This window comes from Yarrowia lipolytica, chromosome 1B (genome assembly GCF_001761485.1).
Source record: "Yarrowia lipolytica chromosome 1B, complete sequence".
NCBI lineage: Eukaryota > Fungi > Ascomycota > Dipodascomycetes > Dipodascales > Yarrowia > Yarrowia lipolytica.
The window spans coordinates 270181-289332 of NC_090771.1; the positions used below are offsets into that span (position 1 = coordinate 270181).

General features: G+C 46.6%; 9 protein-coding genes across 9 annotated transcripts; 6 read left to right on the plus strand and 3 right to left on the minus strand.

The window, feature by feature from the left end:
• Positions 1-1539: 1539 nt before the first annotated feature.
• YALI1_B02717g (uncharacterized protein) lies at positions 1540-2239 on the plus strand (the record flags this gene model as incomplete). Its single annotated transcript, XM_002142960.3, has 2 exons — positions 1540-1684; positions 1752-2239. 2 exons carry the CDS (start codon positions 1540-1542, stop codon positions 2237-2239), a joined length of 633 nt encoding a protein of 210 aa, XP_002142996.3.
• A 949-nt stretch (positions 2240-3188) lies between these two features.
• Positions 3189-4835, plus strand: YALI1_B02733g (uncharacterized protein; the record flags this gene model as incomplete). The annotated part of the gene is made up of 1 exon (XM_002142961.3): positions 3189-4835. The coding sequence occupies one exon, from the start codon at positions 3189-3191 to the stop codon at positions 4833-4835; it is 1647 nt and encodes a 548-aa protein (XP_002142997.1).
• Positions 4836-5156: 321 nt separating this feature from the next.
• YALI1_B02767g (uncharacterized protein) lies at positions 5157-6521 on the minus strand (the record flags this gene model as incomplete). The annotated part of the gene is made up of 1 exon (XM_500399.3): positions 5157-6521. One exon carries the CDS (start codon positions 6519-6521, stop codon positions 5157-5159), a length of 1365 nt encoding a protein of 454 aa, XP_500399.3.
• Positions 6522-7957: 1436 nt separating this feature from the next.
• YALI1_B02781g (uncharacterized protein) lies at positions 7958-8812 on the plus strand (the record flags this gene model as incomplete). The annotated part of the gene is made up of 1 exon (XM_500400.3): positions 7958-8812. The coding sequence occupies one exon, from the start codon at positions 7958-7960 to the stop codon at positions 8810-8812; it is 855 nt and encodes a 284-aa protein (XP_500400.1).
• A 1076-nt stretch (positions 8813-9888) lies between these two features.
• YALI1_B02806g (uncharacterized protein) lies at positions 9889-10467 on the minus strand (the record flags this gene model as incomplete). Its single annotated transcript, XM_500401.3, has 1 exon — positions 9889-10467. One exon carries the CDS (start codon positions 10465-10467, stop codon positions 9889-9891), a length of 579 nt encoding a protein of 192 aa, XP_500401.3.
• A 2734-nt stretch (positions 10468-13201) lies between these two features.
• YALI1_B02833g (uncharacterized protein) lies at positions 13202-14782 on the plus strand (the record flags this gene model as incomplete). Its single annotated transcript, XM_500402.3, has 1 exon — positions 13202-14782. The coding sequence occupies one exon, from the start codon at positions 13202-13204 to the stop codon at positions 14780-14782; it is 1581 nt and encodes a 526-aa protein (XP_500402.1).
• A 61-nt stretch (positions 14783-14843) lies between these two features.
• Positions 14844-15200, plus strand: YALI1_B02850g (uncharacterized protein; the record flags this gene model as incomplete). The annotated part of the gene is made up of 2 exons (XM_068281947.1): positions 14844-14968; positions 15014-15200. 2 exons carry the CDS (start codon positions 14844-14846, stop codon positions 15198-15200), a joined length of 312 nt encoding a protein of 103 aa, XP_068138048.1.
• A 173-nt stretch (positions 15201-15373) lies between these two features.
• On the minus strand, positions 15374-17233 carry YALI1_B02874g (uncharacterized protein; the record flags this gene model as incomplete). The annotated part of the gene is made up of 1 exon (XM_500403.3): positions 15374-17233. The coding sequence occupies one exon, from the start codon at positions 17231-17233 to the stop codon at positions 15374-15376; it is 1860 nt and encodes a 619-aa protein (XP_500403.3).
• A 754-nt stretch (positions 17234-17987) lies between these two features.
• YALI1_B02881g (mitochondrial 54S ribosomal protein uL5m) lies at positions 17988-18881 on the plus strand (the record flags this gene model as incomplete). Its single annotated transcript, XM_500404.3, has 1 exon — positions 17988-18881. One exon carries the CDS (start codon positions 17988-17990, stop codon positions 18879-18881), a length of 894 nt encoding a protein of 297 aa, XP_500404.1.
• Positions 18882-19152: the final 271 nt, after the last annotated feature.

A 19152-nucleotide genomic window follows, 5' to 3' on the forward strand; every position in this document is an offset into this window, starting at 1 on the left:
ACTGGCGCAATGTGTAGAGTTTAGCAACCTTGAGTCAGGACAATAGAGGGAGGAAATGATACCAGAGAGCCACAGTTTTCAGGTGGGAAAAGAAACGGGTAAAAAAATGGCAAACGATGGGATAAACAGTGGAGTATTGATTTCCACAGATATAGCAAGCTCTTAACCTGTTGGTGCCTCTTCATTGACTCCATATCGCATTTCTCGCGTGTCAAGTTGTCGGTACGACTTGTACTGATTGGGATTTCTTTTACGGCGGCGGTGATCACCACAGCAACGGATAAGAGAGCATCTTTCTGCTTGTTCTTTTGTAAAGAGGCGAGAGAGGTGTCCGAAAGGAGCGGAAAAACTACAGCAAGGTTGCTACAGAGTTCTTGTCGCGTGACCGGCGAAATCGGAGAGACTGGGTGTATATAGAGGACCAAAAAAGACAACCAAAAAGAACCTGTTCTGATCCATTGTGCATGGTACCGTATGTACACTCTAGTTTGGTGTGGAAGTGAGTGGAGTGCATTTTATTAGTAATATTCGTAGAGCAAGTGGGGGATATTATTAAATCAATTGAGTCGAGATGTTCAACGGATTCTTTTGGTACAATAATATCGATTGATTTTCTCAGAAATATCGTCTTTGATCGACCTCCATAAACCCACACCATGATGCGCTAATATCTCATGCAGCGCCAATGGTAAAATTACAGCTGGATTTCAATACGAGCCCGCGAGTTAATCCACAGACATTTACGGAACTGTTATCTCCGAAATGATGAATACGTGATTCTAATTTCCACGGATTCAATCTCACAACTACAGCGGCAATATTGGCTCAGCCAGGTGTGTTCAGTGGATAATAGCACTTGTGGCATGCTCCTATCACATGCCCCACCGTGCAGGCACCACTCTTGTTTTTTCTAATTTTTTTTTCACTCACTTGCCGCCGCATCAACACAAACCCCGCCATGGTCTTTTTCTTTGTCAGCTGAAAATTGTGAAATATTCAAAATAGCCAAAAAAATAGAAAAAATAGAACAAGATAAAAAATAGAAAAAAGCATAGAAAAAAGAAGAAAAAATAGAAAAAAAAGAAGAAATATAGAAACATATATACAAAAAAAATAAAAAAAATTAAAAAAGGGGCATGAGGAGTGCGGATACGAAAAAGTGCCAAATGGCCAGAATATAGATGCAACAGTGGGGCGGACAGCGCTGTAGAACTTCCAAACGTCATCCCGTTCTAATGAGGTCTAATCAAGTGCGGCATCGCGTGACCAATTAAAAGGAGCCTTGTTCTACAACTAGCGCCATGCCATAATTACGATATACCTTGGATTGGGCTGGGTTGTGACTGCTGCTGCAAAAAAGTAGATAGAGGTTTAATTGGGCTAACTAAATCATTGTGGGTTACTTAAGAGTCTCGCAATGTTCCACGTTTGTTAAATCACCCCATCATTAAAAAAAATCCTCTTTTTCTAATTGCACAGACTGGGACTCGAACTCGCGAAATTAGCTTTGAAACTTGTTCCACCATCATTCGAACGTACATGCACGTTGCTCTGCATATATCATGCGGCCCTTTGCGTCTAGTGATTGGGTTCATCATGGGAAGATACTTGTATCCGTACCAACAGTACAACATGTTCAGAACAGCGCGAAAACTGAAGCCGCTGGGATATCAGACTCGATCATGTGAGTGAACACCATCCAATCAGTTCCACGCTCGGTCGCCTAGCTTTCTCTCTAAATACTAACCCAGTCATTGACGTCCGAGTGGCTCAATTCACCAAGATCAAACAGCACCCCAATGCCGACTCTCTGTACCTTGGAACCGTTCAGGTAGGCGCTGATCCGGCAGACACAAAGCAAATCTGCTCGGGACTGGTACGATTCTACAAGCCGGAAGATCTCGAGGGCCGAAAAATCGTCATTGTCAACAACCTCAAGCCTGCCAAGCTGAGAGGAGAACCCTCTGAGGTGATGACTTTATGTTCTGAGATTGTGGACGGAGATAATGTCGAGATTGATCTGCTAACTCCTCCGGAGGGCTCTAACCCAGGTGACCATCTTGTGTTTGAAGGTCACGAAGAAGAGATTGCCAAGTCTGTCAACCCCAAAAAGTTTGCGAAACTTGCCGGACGACTCAAGACGAACCAAGACGGCTTTGTGACCCTGGATGGAAAGTTGCTCAAGGATAAGCATGGAAATGGCGTCAAGAGTAAGCTGCTGGATGCCCTTGTGAGATAGATGAGGGGACGGACTTGTAGATGGTAGTGGGAATATGAATGGAATGAGTGGAACATATTACGTGACGCTGCAAATAGCACGACCGTTGCAGGAGAAGAATCAGAACCATGGTCGTATTGAGAAGAATTTGCTTTATTACTTCATCTAGATAGTTCATCTCTGTGGTACCGTCTCATTTTCTAGAACCGGTGACTCGACAATCTAGAGATGTCTGAAAGGGTGACTTGCCATAATTTGCAAATATTGAAAACAGTCACGTGAAAAATAACGGGATGATGATTAGGTGTGTTGCATGACTGTTTCCAATATATGATCATTCTGTCTTGAGTGACTAACATGGGTCTAGACCTGAAACTACAACGCCTGGGACAGAGCTCTCAACAACAACAAATACGAAAGTCTTTTTGGGTCACGTGATCAATCTGAGTCTTGGTAACTACAAGGTATCATTACATTACTGGTATATAATGTCATCCACATGCCCTTCCACACCCTCGTTCATCACCATTGCAAATAGATGGATCTGGGGCCTGGGCCATCTCTTGAGCCATTCCGTTCCGGAAACCCCAGTCATCCTAAAGTAGGTCTGTTTACACGCTAGTTGAAGTCCGGGCACGCTAGACCATTCTTCGGAGCTAACAGAAATGGGGAGAGGGAGACATTGGGGAAAGCAGTGTTGTATACAGACGTAAAGAGCAACAAGATGTTGACAATTGAGGTAAAATTTGATAAGAAATCAACTCCTGGCATCTCTTACTGTACTCATACGCCTTCAGTACCACGATACAGGCTATCTTCCATGCACACTGTGGTCTAATGTAGTTCTAAACACCCTGCAAATATAGCAAGGCCGTGGCCCCACTAAACAAGTAGCTATGGATAAACAGTCTGGTCCAGCTCTCCTCCTTATCATCTCCGAACTCCACCTTTCGACGACACTCGGTTAATCATGAGAATCTCTCTACTTTGTGTTGCAACTCTTTGCAGCTCTGTCTTGGCCCTCTACACACCCCAACGTGGAACATGTCCTTCTTCACCTCTACTTCGACAAGCCAAGGGACTTCAAAGCGATGAAGCAGAGTACATGTCCAGCCGTCGGAACAAGACCAAACCTGCCTTGAGTACCTTTCTGAAAAAGCAAAACATTGACAATTTCGATGTCGATTCCTTCCTCGAACGGGCGTCCCCCAAGTTGGCTGTGGCTGCCGCTGGAGGAGGCCTGAGAGCCACTTATATGGGCATGGGTACATTCCAGGCACTCGACAACCGAACAGAGAACTCCACTCTTGCCGGTTACCTCCAGGCCGTCGACTACATGTCGGGATTGTCTGGGGGTTCGTGGCTAGTAGGCTACCTAGCTATCAACGATTATCCAGATTTCCAGACTCTTTTCCACGCGTTTGACGGCATTTTCAATCTTCCAGGATCCATGGGAACTCTGGGAATGCTAGCTAAAGTGTTCATTGACTCCCTTCAGAAACTCAAGGCTGGTTATCAGACGTCGGTCACTGACCAGTGGGGAAGACTTATCTACCTGTTGTTGGGCAACGCTGGGCTGCTAAAAGCAGATTTTAATTGGTCGGACATCCGAAATCTGACCTCCTTCACATCTCATGAAATGCCCTTCCCCATCATTCTTGGTACCACTGTTTTTCCCGGCTCTTCTTTCGACGTGGAGTACATAACCTATAACAACTCGATCATGGAAATGACTCCATATGAGTTCGGAACATGGGACAAAAACATCCGGGAGTTCATCGACATGCAGTATCTGGGCACTGAAATGGAAAACGGCACCCCCGTGGGTGAATGTACCACCAATTACGACAACGCCGGCCTTCTGATGGGCATTTCTTCCAACGTGTTCAATGCGGGTCTAGACGGACTTGGAATCGACGGAATTTTTGGAATCTTGGTCGAAGATCTTATGAAACTGCTGGAAATCATCAACGACGCCTCTTACCGCCTCGGTGTCATTTCTCCTAACCCGTTCTACAAGCAGGATGACATTCCTTCGAACCAGACCATCTCCAGAGGTCTACTAGTGTGTGACGGAGGCTTTGATCTCGAAACTATCCCCATCCTGCCCTTTTTGCAACCCGAACGAGAAGTTGATGTTGTCATCTCCATGGATCCTTCTCTAGACAGCCCCGAGGGATGGCCCACTGGAGAATGTATCAGACATACCGCAGCCAAAAGTCAATGGGAGTTTGGAGAGGGAGTGTTCCCCCAGATTCCCGACAATGTCACCTTCATCAACGACAACCTCACCACCAAGCCTGTCTTCTTTGGTTGCAACATCACCAACCTGAAGAAGTACGATAACACCGACAGATACTCTCCGGTCATCGTCTACGTACCCATGCACAACATTTCCTACGTGTCCAACTTCTCCACTGGAAAGCTCTTGTATACCAAGGAGGAAAGCTTCGGAACCGTCAACAATGCGTACAACATGATGACAAGGACAAACTTGACCGAAGATGAAGAATGGGGCAAATGCCTAGGTTGCGTTTCCATTCTCCGAGAGCTGCAGAGATTGAATGAGACCGTGCCGGATTGTGAGAGGTGTTTCAGCAATTACTGCTACAACTGAACGCGAAACGAAGTTGTAACCTGTTTTTTTTTTCTTCAGCCACAATCCTAACTCCATTTCTTAACTTGTCTTATATTTCACTTAATCAATACCAGTACCTAAGCAACCCTAGCAACTCTTTTTAGAACCATCTCGTCGTATCCAGTTGTCGGGTATCACTTACCAATAGTTGCTTCTTCTGATCGTCTCCATTCTGTATAACATATCGTACATTGTGTATATATACATGTGCCAGATGGAAATTGTTGATGCTGAATGAATGAAGATGCGTATCAAGATTTGTAATCGGTCCATCACCCCCATTTTTTGCGCTCCATTTGGTTACTCGAAATCCACCTCCAGTAAATCAAACAAATGTCCCAGAACCTCCTTCGGGTTCGCTCGCAATCCACCATGGAAATACTCGTTAGTAATCCACTGCTTTATGTTCCCCGTCTCATTAGCCGTCTCCTGAACCAAGTTGAACTCCACATACATGTCTGAAAAGTACGTGGCAGCGACAATCGGGACCTTGTTAGCCTTCAACTGCTTGTAGTCGTACAGGTCCGGCCAGTCCTTCTTCTCAGCAAGCAAGTCAGCCACAGGTTTCAGCTGTCGCAGCTCAGTGTAGTCCTCAAACATGCTCTTGTAGATCATCTCTCCAGTGAGATAGGTGGGAACTTTGTCGTTCTCAGAAATGAAGACGGGAAAGTCGGCTCTCAGCCGATCAGCCGACCAGTTGGAGGCTTCCTTCTGGCAGTAAATGGATTCATGCAGAATAGCATAAATCGGGTTGGTGTCGAATGAATGCATGACTTGGATCTTGTCGAGAATGAAAAATGAGGGTCTTCCATTTACCTCAAGATCGTCAAACAGCCGCAGAACAATGAGGTGAATTGTGTCGGCTCCATTGTGGCTACCTAGAGACAATCCAAGCTGCTGGAACCGTTCAGGAGACAGGTTTCCACCGTTGGGAAGCGTGATTTTGTTGTTTCGAAGATAATCCAGAATGTGGGACACTCGCTTCTGGTCCTCAGGGTACTTTGCGTAATAGTACTTGTTCCGCTGGGCAACAACAGGATACAGAGCCTTGTACACCTTGTCGGGGTTATTAGCGGTAGGAGGAATACCACCAGTCACAATGGCCTGTTTGACAAAGTCGGGGAAAAAGGAAAGGTAGGTGAAGCAGCAGAAACCACCAAAAGACTGGCCCATAATAGTCCATTTGCCCTTTTCTCCGACGAGCACCTTTCTGATCATCTCGGCGTCTCTGACAATACTGTCGGCTCGGAAATGGGTCAGGTAATCAGCTGCTTTTTGTGTCTCCATTTTGCCCAACTCCCCAGGGTCAATCGCCGTGCTCATACCCGTTCCTCGCTGGTCCAGAGCCAGCACCTGGAAGCCTCTCTGGATCAGTTCATCGATGAATCCAGACTTGGACAGAGGCGGAGTGCACTGAAATCCAGGTCCGCCCTGGAAGAAAATAACGTAGGGGCGCTTCTCGAGCTCGCTAGATTCGGTTTTCGAAGGGTTGATTCTCTGGGCACAAACACGGATCTTGTCGTTCTTGGGCTTGGAATGGTCCAGAGGGACCTCGAATGCCAGGGTTTCGACAACGAGTCCACGCACGTGATACTTGTCGATTTTCTGGAACATTTTCGAAACGTTCAACACGCGTGGTGCTTGTGTTGTTTTCTTCAATCTCATTGCGATGCGGTTATTAGTATTTATTTTATAGTGTTGTGTTGGGAAGCTCTCTGGGGTAGTATGTATTGTTGGGTTAGGGCAGGCCCATAGAACGGGAGGTTCAAGCCACATTTATATGGATTTTATTACACCATTCGATCCACCTCAGCGAGATGATTTCAATGGTATAATCAGCTTGTCGTCAACCTGTCTTTAACACAACTTGATTTGACCCTTTACACCGCACGGCACTCCTAACAAATGCAAGACTCTGCACTCTGCTAAGAGTTGTACATTAATGTGATTAGACGGCTCATCGGAAGACTCCAATCCCAAATGAAGACCCGCACGATCATGGAGTCCATTCCTGGGGTTCTTTGTTCCCCAAAAAACGTTTTCGAGCTCACCGTCGCACGGTCACGTGACCCAATACACGAGAAGTTCGATACAACGGTTCGCTAATTATCACACTTAAAATTTGGAAACTATTTGTCGACACGACTTCTTCAGTTTTTGGACTAACGCCTCCCAAAAATCACCATTGTGTCAGATGGATCATGTGATCATTTTGGTGATATGTGCCTCTTCATTTTGGTATTATTTATCTCTTTATATTGTAATTAATGATCTACTTGAGATCTTTGGCTTGACTTTTCTGCGGGGTAGAACATTAAGTGGGGCACATGTGGTTGTGTTATTCTCGGTTAATTAATTAATTAATATGGCAAGGAGTTATAGAATAACGATCAGGGTTGCGTTACGATAGCGTGAGTTAAAATTACGACAGGAGCAGGGGCCAAAAATTGCACAAGGGAGATGGGGTTGTCGCCAATGTTGGGGTTGAGGTGTCGTGTATAAATATTGGTTCGAGACGATTTTTTTGTTCTTTTTTTGTTTATATTTATATTTATATTTATATTTTTTTTTTTATTTCTGATTCTGTTTTTTATTCTTATTTTTGTTTTATTTCTGTTTCTGTTTTATTTTTGTTTTGTTTTGTTTTTTAGTTGATTTATATGCTCCCTTTTTCCCCTAAGATACAAGTCAATCTTGTTAACTTGTAATCTCATCCGACAGGGCCGGCATTGTTATTAAAGCCGTGTTAGAATACAACACGAGTGTATTGAATCCGTTATTCGGAGACAGAGATTTGCAGGCCCGGGGTTGACACGGGAAAATGCCGGTCACGTGACTAAAATGAATGTCTGTCACATGACCGTTTGCCACCTGACCCCCTGCCACCTGACCTCGGCATCCACCTGATACGGCGGTTGGCCAACTCAACAAATCCATTTGCACGAGAGACGCTTGTCTAATTGAGTTTGGCCGAGTTTATCGCCTACAAGTAGCTACTGCGGGTAGCTTAACGACAGTCTGACACTAGCCGTCACACTCACTCCACTCCACTACACACCGTCAACGACACACGGTCGTCTCGTCTTTCTCCACAACCAACCATGCAAACCGACCCATTGGCATTTCTGACCCCGCAACCGCTCGTGGACATTCTGCAGCCGTACTGCGAGAAAATCGGGTTCAAGTACCTGGCTCCCCATGTGCATGAAATCTTTCTGGCCTTCTCCTTCTACCAGATGTTGTTTCTGCTGTCTGGCCAGCTGAGTCCAATCATCTGGGGCAAGCAGCTCCGTAGTCTCAGCGCCAAAAACCGCATCGATTTTGACATCCACATTGTGTCGCAGTTCCAGGCGTTCATTGTGGTGCCCCTGGCGTTTCTGTGTTTCAACGATCCCATTCTGAGCGCCAACATCATCACCGCATACACTCCGTGGACCGGCTTTCTGGGCTCGCTGGCCACGGGCTACTTCGTCTGGGACCTTATCATTTGTGCCCGGTACGTGAACCTCTTTGGCGTGGGATTCCTGCTTCACGCAATCTGCGCTCTGTTTGTGTTTGTGCAGGGCTTCCGGCCCTACGTCATGGGTATGATGGGCCATTTCCTCATGTTTGAAATGAGCACTCCATTTGTGAATATGAACTGGTTCGTGTCACGTCTTCCCAAGGGCACGTTCCCTCCTTGGTTTGAGGCTGCCAACGGAATCGCCCTCATGACCGTCTTCTTCGGCTGCCGAATCATTTGGGGAAACTACTGGTCCTATGTGACCATCACCAACATGTGGAAGCCAGAGATCCGGGCCCAGTACCCCATCTGGCTGCCAGTTCTTAACACCACTTCTAACTTGACCCTGGTGTCGCTCAACTTCTTCTGGTTCTCCAAGATGATTCGAATCTTGTTGAAGAAGATTAACGGAAGCAAGAAGGATGCCAAGGTCGACGCACATAAGCTGGATTAGGGAGCTTCGTTTAGACATATAAAACAGTCCAATGCAATGGTCAGGCGTTTCCCGCGCTTGAAGCCGACAGCACTAACCGTATCACAGCCAGCCAGCATGCTACGGTTACGTCATTTGCTCATCTAGAAACGGTGTAACTGCTTGACTTTCGCCAGGTTCATACGCTTGGTAGTAGCTGTGGTTTAAAGCCTCGAACCATAAGAGTTCAAATGAGGGAAATTAGAGGTCTATAGCAAGCAACATTAGAGAGGTACTATCGTGACGAGAGGTGAGTGTGATTGGTCATAGCTTCCATTCTGTGATCACAAGGCTAGCTCCAGGAAGATGGTGTTCCTAACAGCGGCATGACTGCATAGGCCGGCTACATGCCAACTAGAGTGCTAGCTAATGCCAACTAGAATTCTAACTAACGCAAACCAATCCAGGCACACAAAAGTAGAACATTTATCGCGAGTTTTTGTATTGTCATTGCTAAATATGAGTGTGATAATGTCATCTGCCAGGCTAGGGCTTCAATGGGATATATTTTTTAAGGACTCAAGTTGATCGGGAACAATGAAGCCTGACCCCAGCCAGATTCTTCCTCTAAGTATTCTTTAACTAAATGAATCAAGGTGAGTATGTACTGTAGGGAAGTGTTATGGATGGTGGCCGATAAGACTTGCGGTGTGTTCTATCGAGTCGAAGCCATGGAATGACCCACAGTGCACAGTTCTGATACCATGATATCAGATGTCTTCCAATACTGTTTTGTGTCGGTCACTAGTCTCCCACTAGATGCGATGGTTCTCCTCAATTGTACACGTATCTTCGGTCATGTTCAAATAAACACCATTTTATTGTCTACCCTTGTCTATAGAGGATCTCACTGAACCGTGTACGTCTTCTTGGTTAAATTAATAGTCCCATTGATAGCCCAGTTTCCAATCACGTCAGACCGAGTACGGTGAAGTTGTCAGTACATTCAGTACACTACCTACGGTGCTGCAGTGAAATGTAGAAACTGAATGGGTACAGCGTATTGGATAGCGCTGTAGTCCAGTGTCGACGCTCTGTGTAATGTCACAATATCACAATCACTGCCAGAACTGGTCCTTCTTCTCTCTGGTCCCCTCCATCTTCTCTTCACTGACCTTGATATCGTTGTGGATCTCATCGACCAGAGCCTCCAAACTGGTGAAGTTCTTCTCGGGTCGCAGGTAGCCCAGCACCATTACCTTGATCGATGCGCCGTAGAAGGTATGTGCAAACTTGTGAATGATATGAATCTCGGCCGACTTTTGGTCGTTCTTGTAGAACGGATTCCACCCCACACTCATGACCATGGGCAGAACGGCGTTGATCTCCTGGTCATTGAGCTTGTTGGTGTACTGAAAGTCCACGACCCGGTCTTTCTGGAACTCGCTCGTCTTCTTCTCGCTGGGCTTGTCGGTTTTGAGGATCTGAACGAGACCGTAGTAGATTCCAGTATCGAGGGCATCAAGCACCGGCACGTCATCAATGGGGATGTTGGCTGTAGGGATCCCGAGATCGGCAGAGCCGCGGCCGTAGCCGGGAATGATGGACGAGGCGAACTTGATGGGGTAGGCGGTGGAAGCGGTCATGAGACGTCTTCGCAGTGGGAGTATGGCGGTTCTGGTGCAACTAATCATCATGAATATTATTGGGAGGTGATTCAAATAAAGTTGGCAGTTAGATGCAATAGCTGATAAGAGCGAGTGGAGGCAGTGGTGATAGGAGTCCGAGAGTTTTGGCGTAATTGGCGGCGTTTGTGCGAGTTGGGGAGACTTTTTTTCTTCTTTTTTTCTTCTTTTTTTTCCTTTTTTTACATTTTTGTGATCATTTTCTACTATTTATCGCATGAAGTACGAAACTAATTAAGGTGCAATTGACATTTGCGATAAATGGGATGATGTTGAGTTGGGAGTGATTTAGACAAGCCAGAGGAGCGGAGATAGTTGATTTGAGGGAGTTGTAGAGAGATGGGGTGTATTAAAGTGGTTTGTGTCGTCAGCAGGATGTGGGGATTTTATGGTAGTTTTATCCGAGTAATTAGATAGCTACTCGATGAGTTAAAGGGAAATTCATAACGGTCAGACTTCTTTCACTGTGGCTTGCCACTTGGAGACAGTAAATACAAGTACAAATCATGAGATGTACTATATTATATGAAATTAAACAAATTACAGAAAAAATACAGAAAAATGAAAATATAAAAAAGCCTGAGAGGGCGGGAGGTGCTGATCATGACTGTACAATGGACTTTGCCTGAAGGATAGAAACAATTTCGCCCTGTCCCATGAGATACAGTGAGTCAAGTACATTCAGTTTGAGTACCCGAAACCGAACAGTATGTACAAGTACAAAGTCAACTGAAGACCCAGATTTGTTGAATATGTCAAGTAATGAGACGTCTCAAGAACTTCATCAGAATACAGTACGAGTACAGTATGTACTGTACCGGTATGAGTACCCTCGTCTGGACTGTATCTAGCAAACAGAGCCCATCCTGCCTTTAGACACTTTCGGCTCACATCTTCGAGTCTCCCCTGCCCGTACAGTATATACAGTATGTACTCCATCTCGCTAAAATGCCCAACCCCTACAAGTAGCAGACTACTGTATGTACTGCATGTACCAACAGTGTACCAACCGACCCTCGTATTCCGGTTGCGTCTTATGAGCAAATTTGATACTAGCTCATTGTATATACGCCACGTAAAGTGATATAACGTATATGGCTGCGTTGGTTTTGTCTTGTTAGCGGCTGGCGGAGCGGCTCTACAGAATGGACAGATACTCCGGGCCAAGTTTCTTCCGAACCGGTAGCCGAAAAGAGTGAATTGGACGGGCAACAGTTGTGCTGGCACCAACAAACCAACACGATACAGTGACAGACAGACTCTCTGTTTGTACCAGTCGCGGTGGAAATCACTATAGCTTCGATACCTTCATCACCTCCCCGCCGGGTTTTCGGCTCATGTTTTTGGTCCTGTTCTGGTTACTTTTTCCAGAGGCTGTTCTGAGAGTCCCGAAAAGGACACTTTTACGAGGTCCCAACCGACCAAAAAAAAAATATAAAATATAAAAAATAAGTTTACAATAGTCGGCGTCTCATCGGAGCATGCAGCAAAATCTCCAATGTTAAAAGATGAGTGATGAAGAAAAAGCGGGTGTGGATCCAGGTCTGGCACATCCAGAAAAGCCGATTTAGTCCCATTCAGTCAAATAAACCGCGTCAAAAACCTTGAGAACTCAACCGTATATGTCTACAAGTACGCTACCAACATCCCTGCTCTATCGTATTCGTACTCGTATGTACTGTTTTTCAGGTGCATTCCACGGACTCCACTGGTCGGCGTTAACGCTCTTTCTCCGTTGTCACCGACTAAAACTGGCGCACTTTAGATCACTTGTACGCTAACAAAGCCACCGCCACGTTTCAGCCATTTTTGAAAGGGTAAGGATACTTGAATCATGATTTTTATGTTTTCATTTTGTCATTTCCAAGTCGTTCGTTATGCACCCCAGATTTTTTATTTTTATTTTTATTTCAACATCATTTTCTATTTAAACATCAATTTTTATTTAAACATCAATTTCTATTTAAACACCAATTTCTATTTAAACACCAATTTCTATTTCAAGTTCTATTCGATTTCCATTTATATATATATTTCCATTTCCAAAATCCATTTCCATTTCCATTATTATTCATCTCCAGATTCACATGTGAACCTGTGGCAAAACAACCTTTATAGTCATGGTGGGGGATGGTGGCATAGCGGGGCAGTTTCAGCAGAAAAATGATATGGAGCCTCCGGACAGTCATGCGGCTATCGAGCATACATCCGGTCATATGTACAAGTACGCCCCATGTACCATACTCGTACCGTATTGTACCGTCTATGCGCCGGGTCACCAAGGTCTAGACGCGTTTCAGTGCATTACAAGCACCATAACGGCACATCTCCAGACCCCAGATTGCGACCAAAGTTTGTCCTGAGACAGTTCTACAAAACACACTAATGTAGACGGAGCAACAATAGGCGACCGGATATCCAAACGCGCACCGTAAAAACCGCAGCAGCCGCCGCTCAGTTGCGATTCACGTGACCAGGAGCACTCCTCCGGGGCGCAATCTGCTTTTTCTCGATGCTGTTTAGTCTCTATCCACGTGACTCGTAAAAAGACCCTTCCTCGCCCCCCCACTCCACTCCACACCATCGGACCGTTTAGCGTTTTTCCGTGATGCACCCTTCTTTCACAGGCTGCTCGTACCCTTCCCCCAAAGTGGAACGAAGTTTATCTGGATGGATATAAGAAGAGAGAAGCCCAAGTTGGACCTCAGCAGCGCCTCAAACCACATCCACCGACCACCACAATATCATGATCCAGTCGGTTTTCTTGGCCTTGGCCATTCTCATCGCCTATCTGGGGTTTGCAGAATGGTTTTCTCGATTCCAACACAGACGAATCTCCAAAAAGAAGGGCTGTGGCATGCCTCCCATGGCAAATGGAGGGTTTCTGGGTTGGTACGGACTCTATAAGACGTACCAGATCACGTCAGAACGCACATACCCTCATTCCATGCGAATGGGCCTCGAGGCGTTTGGCCATACGTTTGTCTATCCTGTTCCAGGTACAGACATGCTACAAACGATCCATCCAGACAACATCAAAGCGATTCTGGCGACCCAATTCAAAGATTTTTCACTGGGAACCCGTCACAAAATCATGCTGCCAACTCTCGGAGACGGTATCTTTACTCTCGATGGAGAGGGATGGACCCATTCCCGAGCTCTACTGCGACCTCAATTCGCCCGGGATCAGGTCAGTCACGTGGCTTCTCTAGAGAGACACATTCAGGTGCTTTTCAAGACCATCAAGAAGGAGAACAAGGAGTGTGATCCTGCCAAGGGCTTTGATATCCAGGAGCTCTTCTTCATGTTGACTCTCGATACTGCCACAGAATTTCTTTGCGGAGACTCGGTTGATTCCTTGACCGACTACTTGGCCGACCCAACTGCTCCCCAGCTCGACCACTCTGGTATTGACGAAAATGTGCGACGAGCTTTCCCTGAAGCCTTTAATACCGCTCAGTGGTTCTGTTCCATTCGAGCCAAACTCATGAAGTTGTATTTCTTCGCTGGAACCGTCTTTTACCGAAAGAAGTACGCCGACGCTAACAAGATTGTGCACGACTTCACCGACTTTTACGTGTCCAAGGCTCTGGCCGCCAGAAAAGAAAAGTTCCAGGAACTCGACCAGGAGGGCAAGTACATTTTCTTGTACGAGCTGGCAAAGGAGACCCGAAACCCCAAGGTGCTCAGAGACCAGATGCTCAACATTTTGCTTGCCGGACGTGACACCACCGCATCTCTTCTTTCCTGGGTCATGTTCCGAATGGCTCGTCAACCTGAAACTTGGAAGAAGCTGAGACAGGCTGTGATTAATGATTTTGGTGATACTCCCGACGAATTGTCTTTTGAGTCACTCAAGCGATGCGAATATCTCCGATACGTGCTTAACGAAGGTCTGCGGCTTTATCCTTCTGTTCCCATGAACTTCCGAGTGGCCACAAGAGATACTACTCTTCCCAAGGGAGGAGGTCCTGACCTTGACCAGCCCATCTTCATCCCAAAGGGCGGTATCGTGGTTTACTCTGTCTATCATACCCACCGAGCTGAGGAGTACTGGGGTAAGGATACAGAGGAGTTTATTCCTGAGCGATGGGATCCTGCTGAGGGCTATCAGATTGCCCGAGGATGGGAGTATCTTCCATTCAATGGTGGTCCTCGAATTTGTCTAGGTCAGCAGTTTGCCCTTACCGAGGCTGGGTATGTTTTGGCCAGACTTGCTCAGGAGTTTGAGACTGTGACCAGTTGTGATGATAAGCCATTGCCTCCCAAGTACAATACCCATTTGACCATGAGTCATGATGATGGTGTTTGGTTGAAGATGGAGTAGAACGGTCACTGACTAAGTACATGTTATTTATTATGTTTGATTACGCTGTTTGAATGTAGAGATGGGGTGTGGGGACAGCCGCTCAGTAGATCCCCTGAAATGTGAAATAGTTGACATTGGTATAGCCATACATACTGTAGAACAAAGTGATGGTCACATGTTCACAAGGCCGTCGAGGTGTCCGACGTGAGAGTCTGAGCATGACAATCCAACAATTTGATCTCCTCTTAGTTCTTCACTACCGTACCGACTTGTCATACGACTACGTACCATAGGAGGTCATGTTGAGTCCACAGGATACACTCCAGACTGTTATATAAATCAATCAAATGCCATCGTTATAGTGAAAAGTTGCTCTAGTTATCACGTCGTCGCATCAAGACGACAGTCTAGCCCATACCTAGGTCAGCAGCCGTAGATTTCATAAAGACGGCCATGAACACCAAATCGTCGTAGCGAGCAGGATATGTTGTCAAAGTCGCCATGCGCTTCTCGCGTACTTTGGTGGGTACATTTTTCGAGTTGAGCTCTCTGTCCGTTCTTGCTCGCTCTTGCGTGCTCTCGTCCAACCCCTTCTCCAATCTCTCCTCATTAATTCTTCGACATTGGCGTAAGTCCCTTCACATTACCTGTCTTCTGCCACTCCTCACCCATCAATCTCAGTCTCGCACCCGCAGGAAACCTCTTATCTCCGCAACTAGCGGTCCAAGGATCCCATGCAGCGTGCAACATCTTTCTGCCCTGTATGCCGTACGTGGCCAGGAATCTCACAGCAATCACCTCCCACCATGAAGCGGCAACCGTGAAATGCGTGTTAGTCAGTTTCTCTGTCTCCGTATTCAACAACCTAGCAATCATGGTCCAGCTGTAGGAAATGGGTCTGGGGTTTTCGGCGGGTGCAGTAAATCTGATCTGGGTGATAGCAACATACACTGAAGCAATTCCACCCATTCGCTCAGAGTACACAGTCTCGTCTTCCCACTTTCCTCCAGGCTTTCTCCAGGCCATGCGTTCTCGTCCTTGCTCGGTGTCAATGTCACAAGTGAAGCCAATCACAAAGGGACATTTCTTGACGAACCGAGCAACCATGAGATCGGTGAGCTCCGGAAACACAGACATGATCTTTGCGGCCAACATTCCTAAGGGAAGGGCACTCTGAGGAGCGACAATGGTTTCGTTTTCAGCCTGTCGAACAATGCTCTTGGCAAAGAAGTTGAGGAGCCAGAGGTAGACGAGCTCACTGTGCTGCTTGGCCTCATTGAAAATCTGTACAAAGTCTTCACTGATCTGTTTTGTGTGTGTAACTGAAGGCGTGAGCTGTCCGAACTTGGGGTTGATTTGGCGCTTGCATTTATTGCACAATTTCTTGACTTCGGCATTGTTGGCCACCGGTTCCTTGATGTCCTTCTTGATTTGTTCAATTTTGGCCTTCCACTGGAGGAATTCCTTATCGACCGCTCTCCAGTTTGTAAACTGGCCCAGTTTGTCCTTTCTGGCTTGTTCTTCCGCTTCCAGACGTTCCTTTTCTTCCTTCTCTGCTTTTTCCTTGGCCAAACGTTCGGCTTCGATTCTCTTTTTCTCGGCCGCCTCCTTTTCGGCCTTTTCTTTCGCAAGTCGTTCCTGTTCGAGTCTCTCAGCTTCCTCCTTCTCTTTCGCAAGTCGTTCTTTTTCCTTCCTCTCAGCCTCCACTCTCTCACGCTCAATCCTCTCACGCTCCTTCCTCTCGGCCTCCAGCCTTTGCCGCTCTTCTTCCCGTCTCTCAGCCTCCCATTGATCAACCAACCCGCCCACAATCACGCTGTTTCTCTTTTCCCGCTTCTTGGCCAGCTCATCAGATTGCTTGAGCCGATCGTCTCCCATCCGAGACATAAACACAGACTCCCGTCGAGCCACGTCATTGTGTCGTTTGAGCTCCTCAGACGCCCACACGTCCTCCACATGTTGGAGTTCCTTCTCGACCTGAGCTAAAGGAGCTCCCCAATCAATGGCAGCCGCAGGGTCGACCGGGGAACCCAGAGACACACTGTTAACACTGGAACCCCGTCTATGACCCCGCTTGAAATTTCCAACGGGACTCAGATGACATTGATCAAGGATAAGTGACACCCGGTTCAATGTACCCTCCCACTCTGCACAAGACAGATCGTGGATAGAGCGATATGAGTCTTCTTTGACGTCCTGAGTCTCGTCTCTGTGCTCCTGCTTCAAAGGAGATGACACTGCCGGTTTCGTCGGCCGAGTCGGACTGTTCGAGGCACTGTACTCCGTTGCAAATCTCGACTGAGAAGGAGTCTTCCGAGGAGGCTTACTGGGTGTGCCTTCTTCCTCCAGAGACATCTCGTACTGACTGATTTCCTGCGACAGCTCCTCATCGTCCCATAGCGGGTCGTATCCGTCTTCGAAATTCGGAATCCGCGTCAACACCGCCGGTCTCAATGGGCTGAATTTCATGGTCCTGGATGTGTCTTGATGGATTCAGTCGGCTATACTTTTTTGATACATGCAACTTAGAATATGCAGACCGAGCTGTATGGAGGGTGAAGCAATGTGTCTTGAAACGATACTAGAAACAGTGCGATTGAAATGAGAGTAACATCAACTGGATCATAGACGTCACGTGATATTTTACATAATCTATGACTGTAAGATGACTAACTAACGACCTCTTTGATTACTAATTAACCGCCCACCCACATCCCACTTCACAGTCTTCCTTATCAAGCCCAAAACACAACTCCAATACTGCATTGTAATCACCGGACAAGAATGTGCACGCCAAAAAGTCATGTAGGCGTATATTTGGTACTTACTAGTGGACATCATTACTGCGCCAAAACAGGAGATAAAGAAGGGATATTACAAAGAATTTCACCATATACAGACTGCTATTCGACTGTTTATGTGTTTTCCTATTTTTCCCCGAGTTCTGGAGAGATTTTCAAGGCAGACCCAAATATTCACGCCAAATTGCTAATTCTGTGTATATTCTAGACCGGGTAGTTTTGTTCGGGAAATTTTCTATATTAGAAGTCAATGATGTTACCAATACAAAGCCCATGTCGGTTGATTACTACTAACTAGTACCCACGCCTTTTTTTACGGATAATCACTTGCGTTTTTCATCCCTGCTTACTAACTCCCAAAGTCAATAATTTTCACTCACCTTCTTGTGCTGCGTTACACATCACGACCCTCACAACTCACAATGTCCGTGGTCTTCACCCGCTCCTTCCACGCCTCTGCGGCCGTGTCTCGAGGCGCCAAGATCTCGATCAAGCCGCCGGTTCACCATCTTTACAGATACAAAAAGAACATTCTCAAGCCGGCTTTCACCAAGACTCTTTTGACCCACCCTGGATCGATTGAGTCCAACAAGTATGTGCCCAAGAACACCCGTGTTGACCGGGTTGTCGACCACTACAACAACACGGTCGCGTCAGACATGCTGCTGATGGGCTATGTCCACGAACAGTCCGTGCGAAAGGGAAATAAGCACCGACCATGGGACTTCACTTCGCCCTACCATCTTGGACGACCTGCTCAGCCCCCTCGAGGTCCCAACAAGACCCCCACCAAGGACGTGCACCCTCGAACCTGGAAGAACATCCCTGCCATCACCAAGATCACCATCAACTGCACAGACCCCGGCACTGTTCTTGACCACGAGAAGGTGATCAACCAGAAACTCCTGCTGCAGCAGATCACCGGCTGTGCTGCTAAGGAAGTCCGGTCCCGGTCTAATATCATGACCTGGAAGCTCCGAAAGGGCTACCCCATGGGCGCCAAAGTGGAGATTACCGGCGAGAAGATTTCCGACTTTATGACCTCGTTGACAGAGCTGGTTCTGCCTCGAGCCATTGGATTCAACGGAATTCGAAATTCGTCTGGAGATAGAAACGGAAACATCGCCTTTGGTCTGATCCCTGAGGACGTCAAGAACTTCCCCGAGGTCGAGGCCAACCAGGACGCCTACCTGCAGATGTACGGAATGCACATCACCATCCACACCACCGCCCAGGCTGATTCCGAGGCCCGAGCGTTGCTGTCGGCTTTCAACTTTCCTTTCATTGGAAAGGAGAAGCATCAGGGACGATCTTAAGCGCTAATGAATGGCCTTTGGTCGCGAGTGGACTCCATCCTATCGACGACCAGGTAAATACCGGACACCCAAAAGAGTACAGATTTGTATATAGTGAGCCATGAGGCTAATAAGATGATGAATTTGAAAACAGACAGAAATCTTGCGAGTACTGTACATACTCGTAGTGACAAAGGTCTGTTGTCATAAACATTGTAGCAAACCAGATCAATTATACATACTGTACAGTAGCTACTATACCATCAAATTACTCTACCATCAAATCACTGTA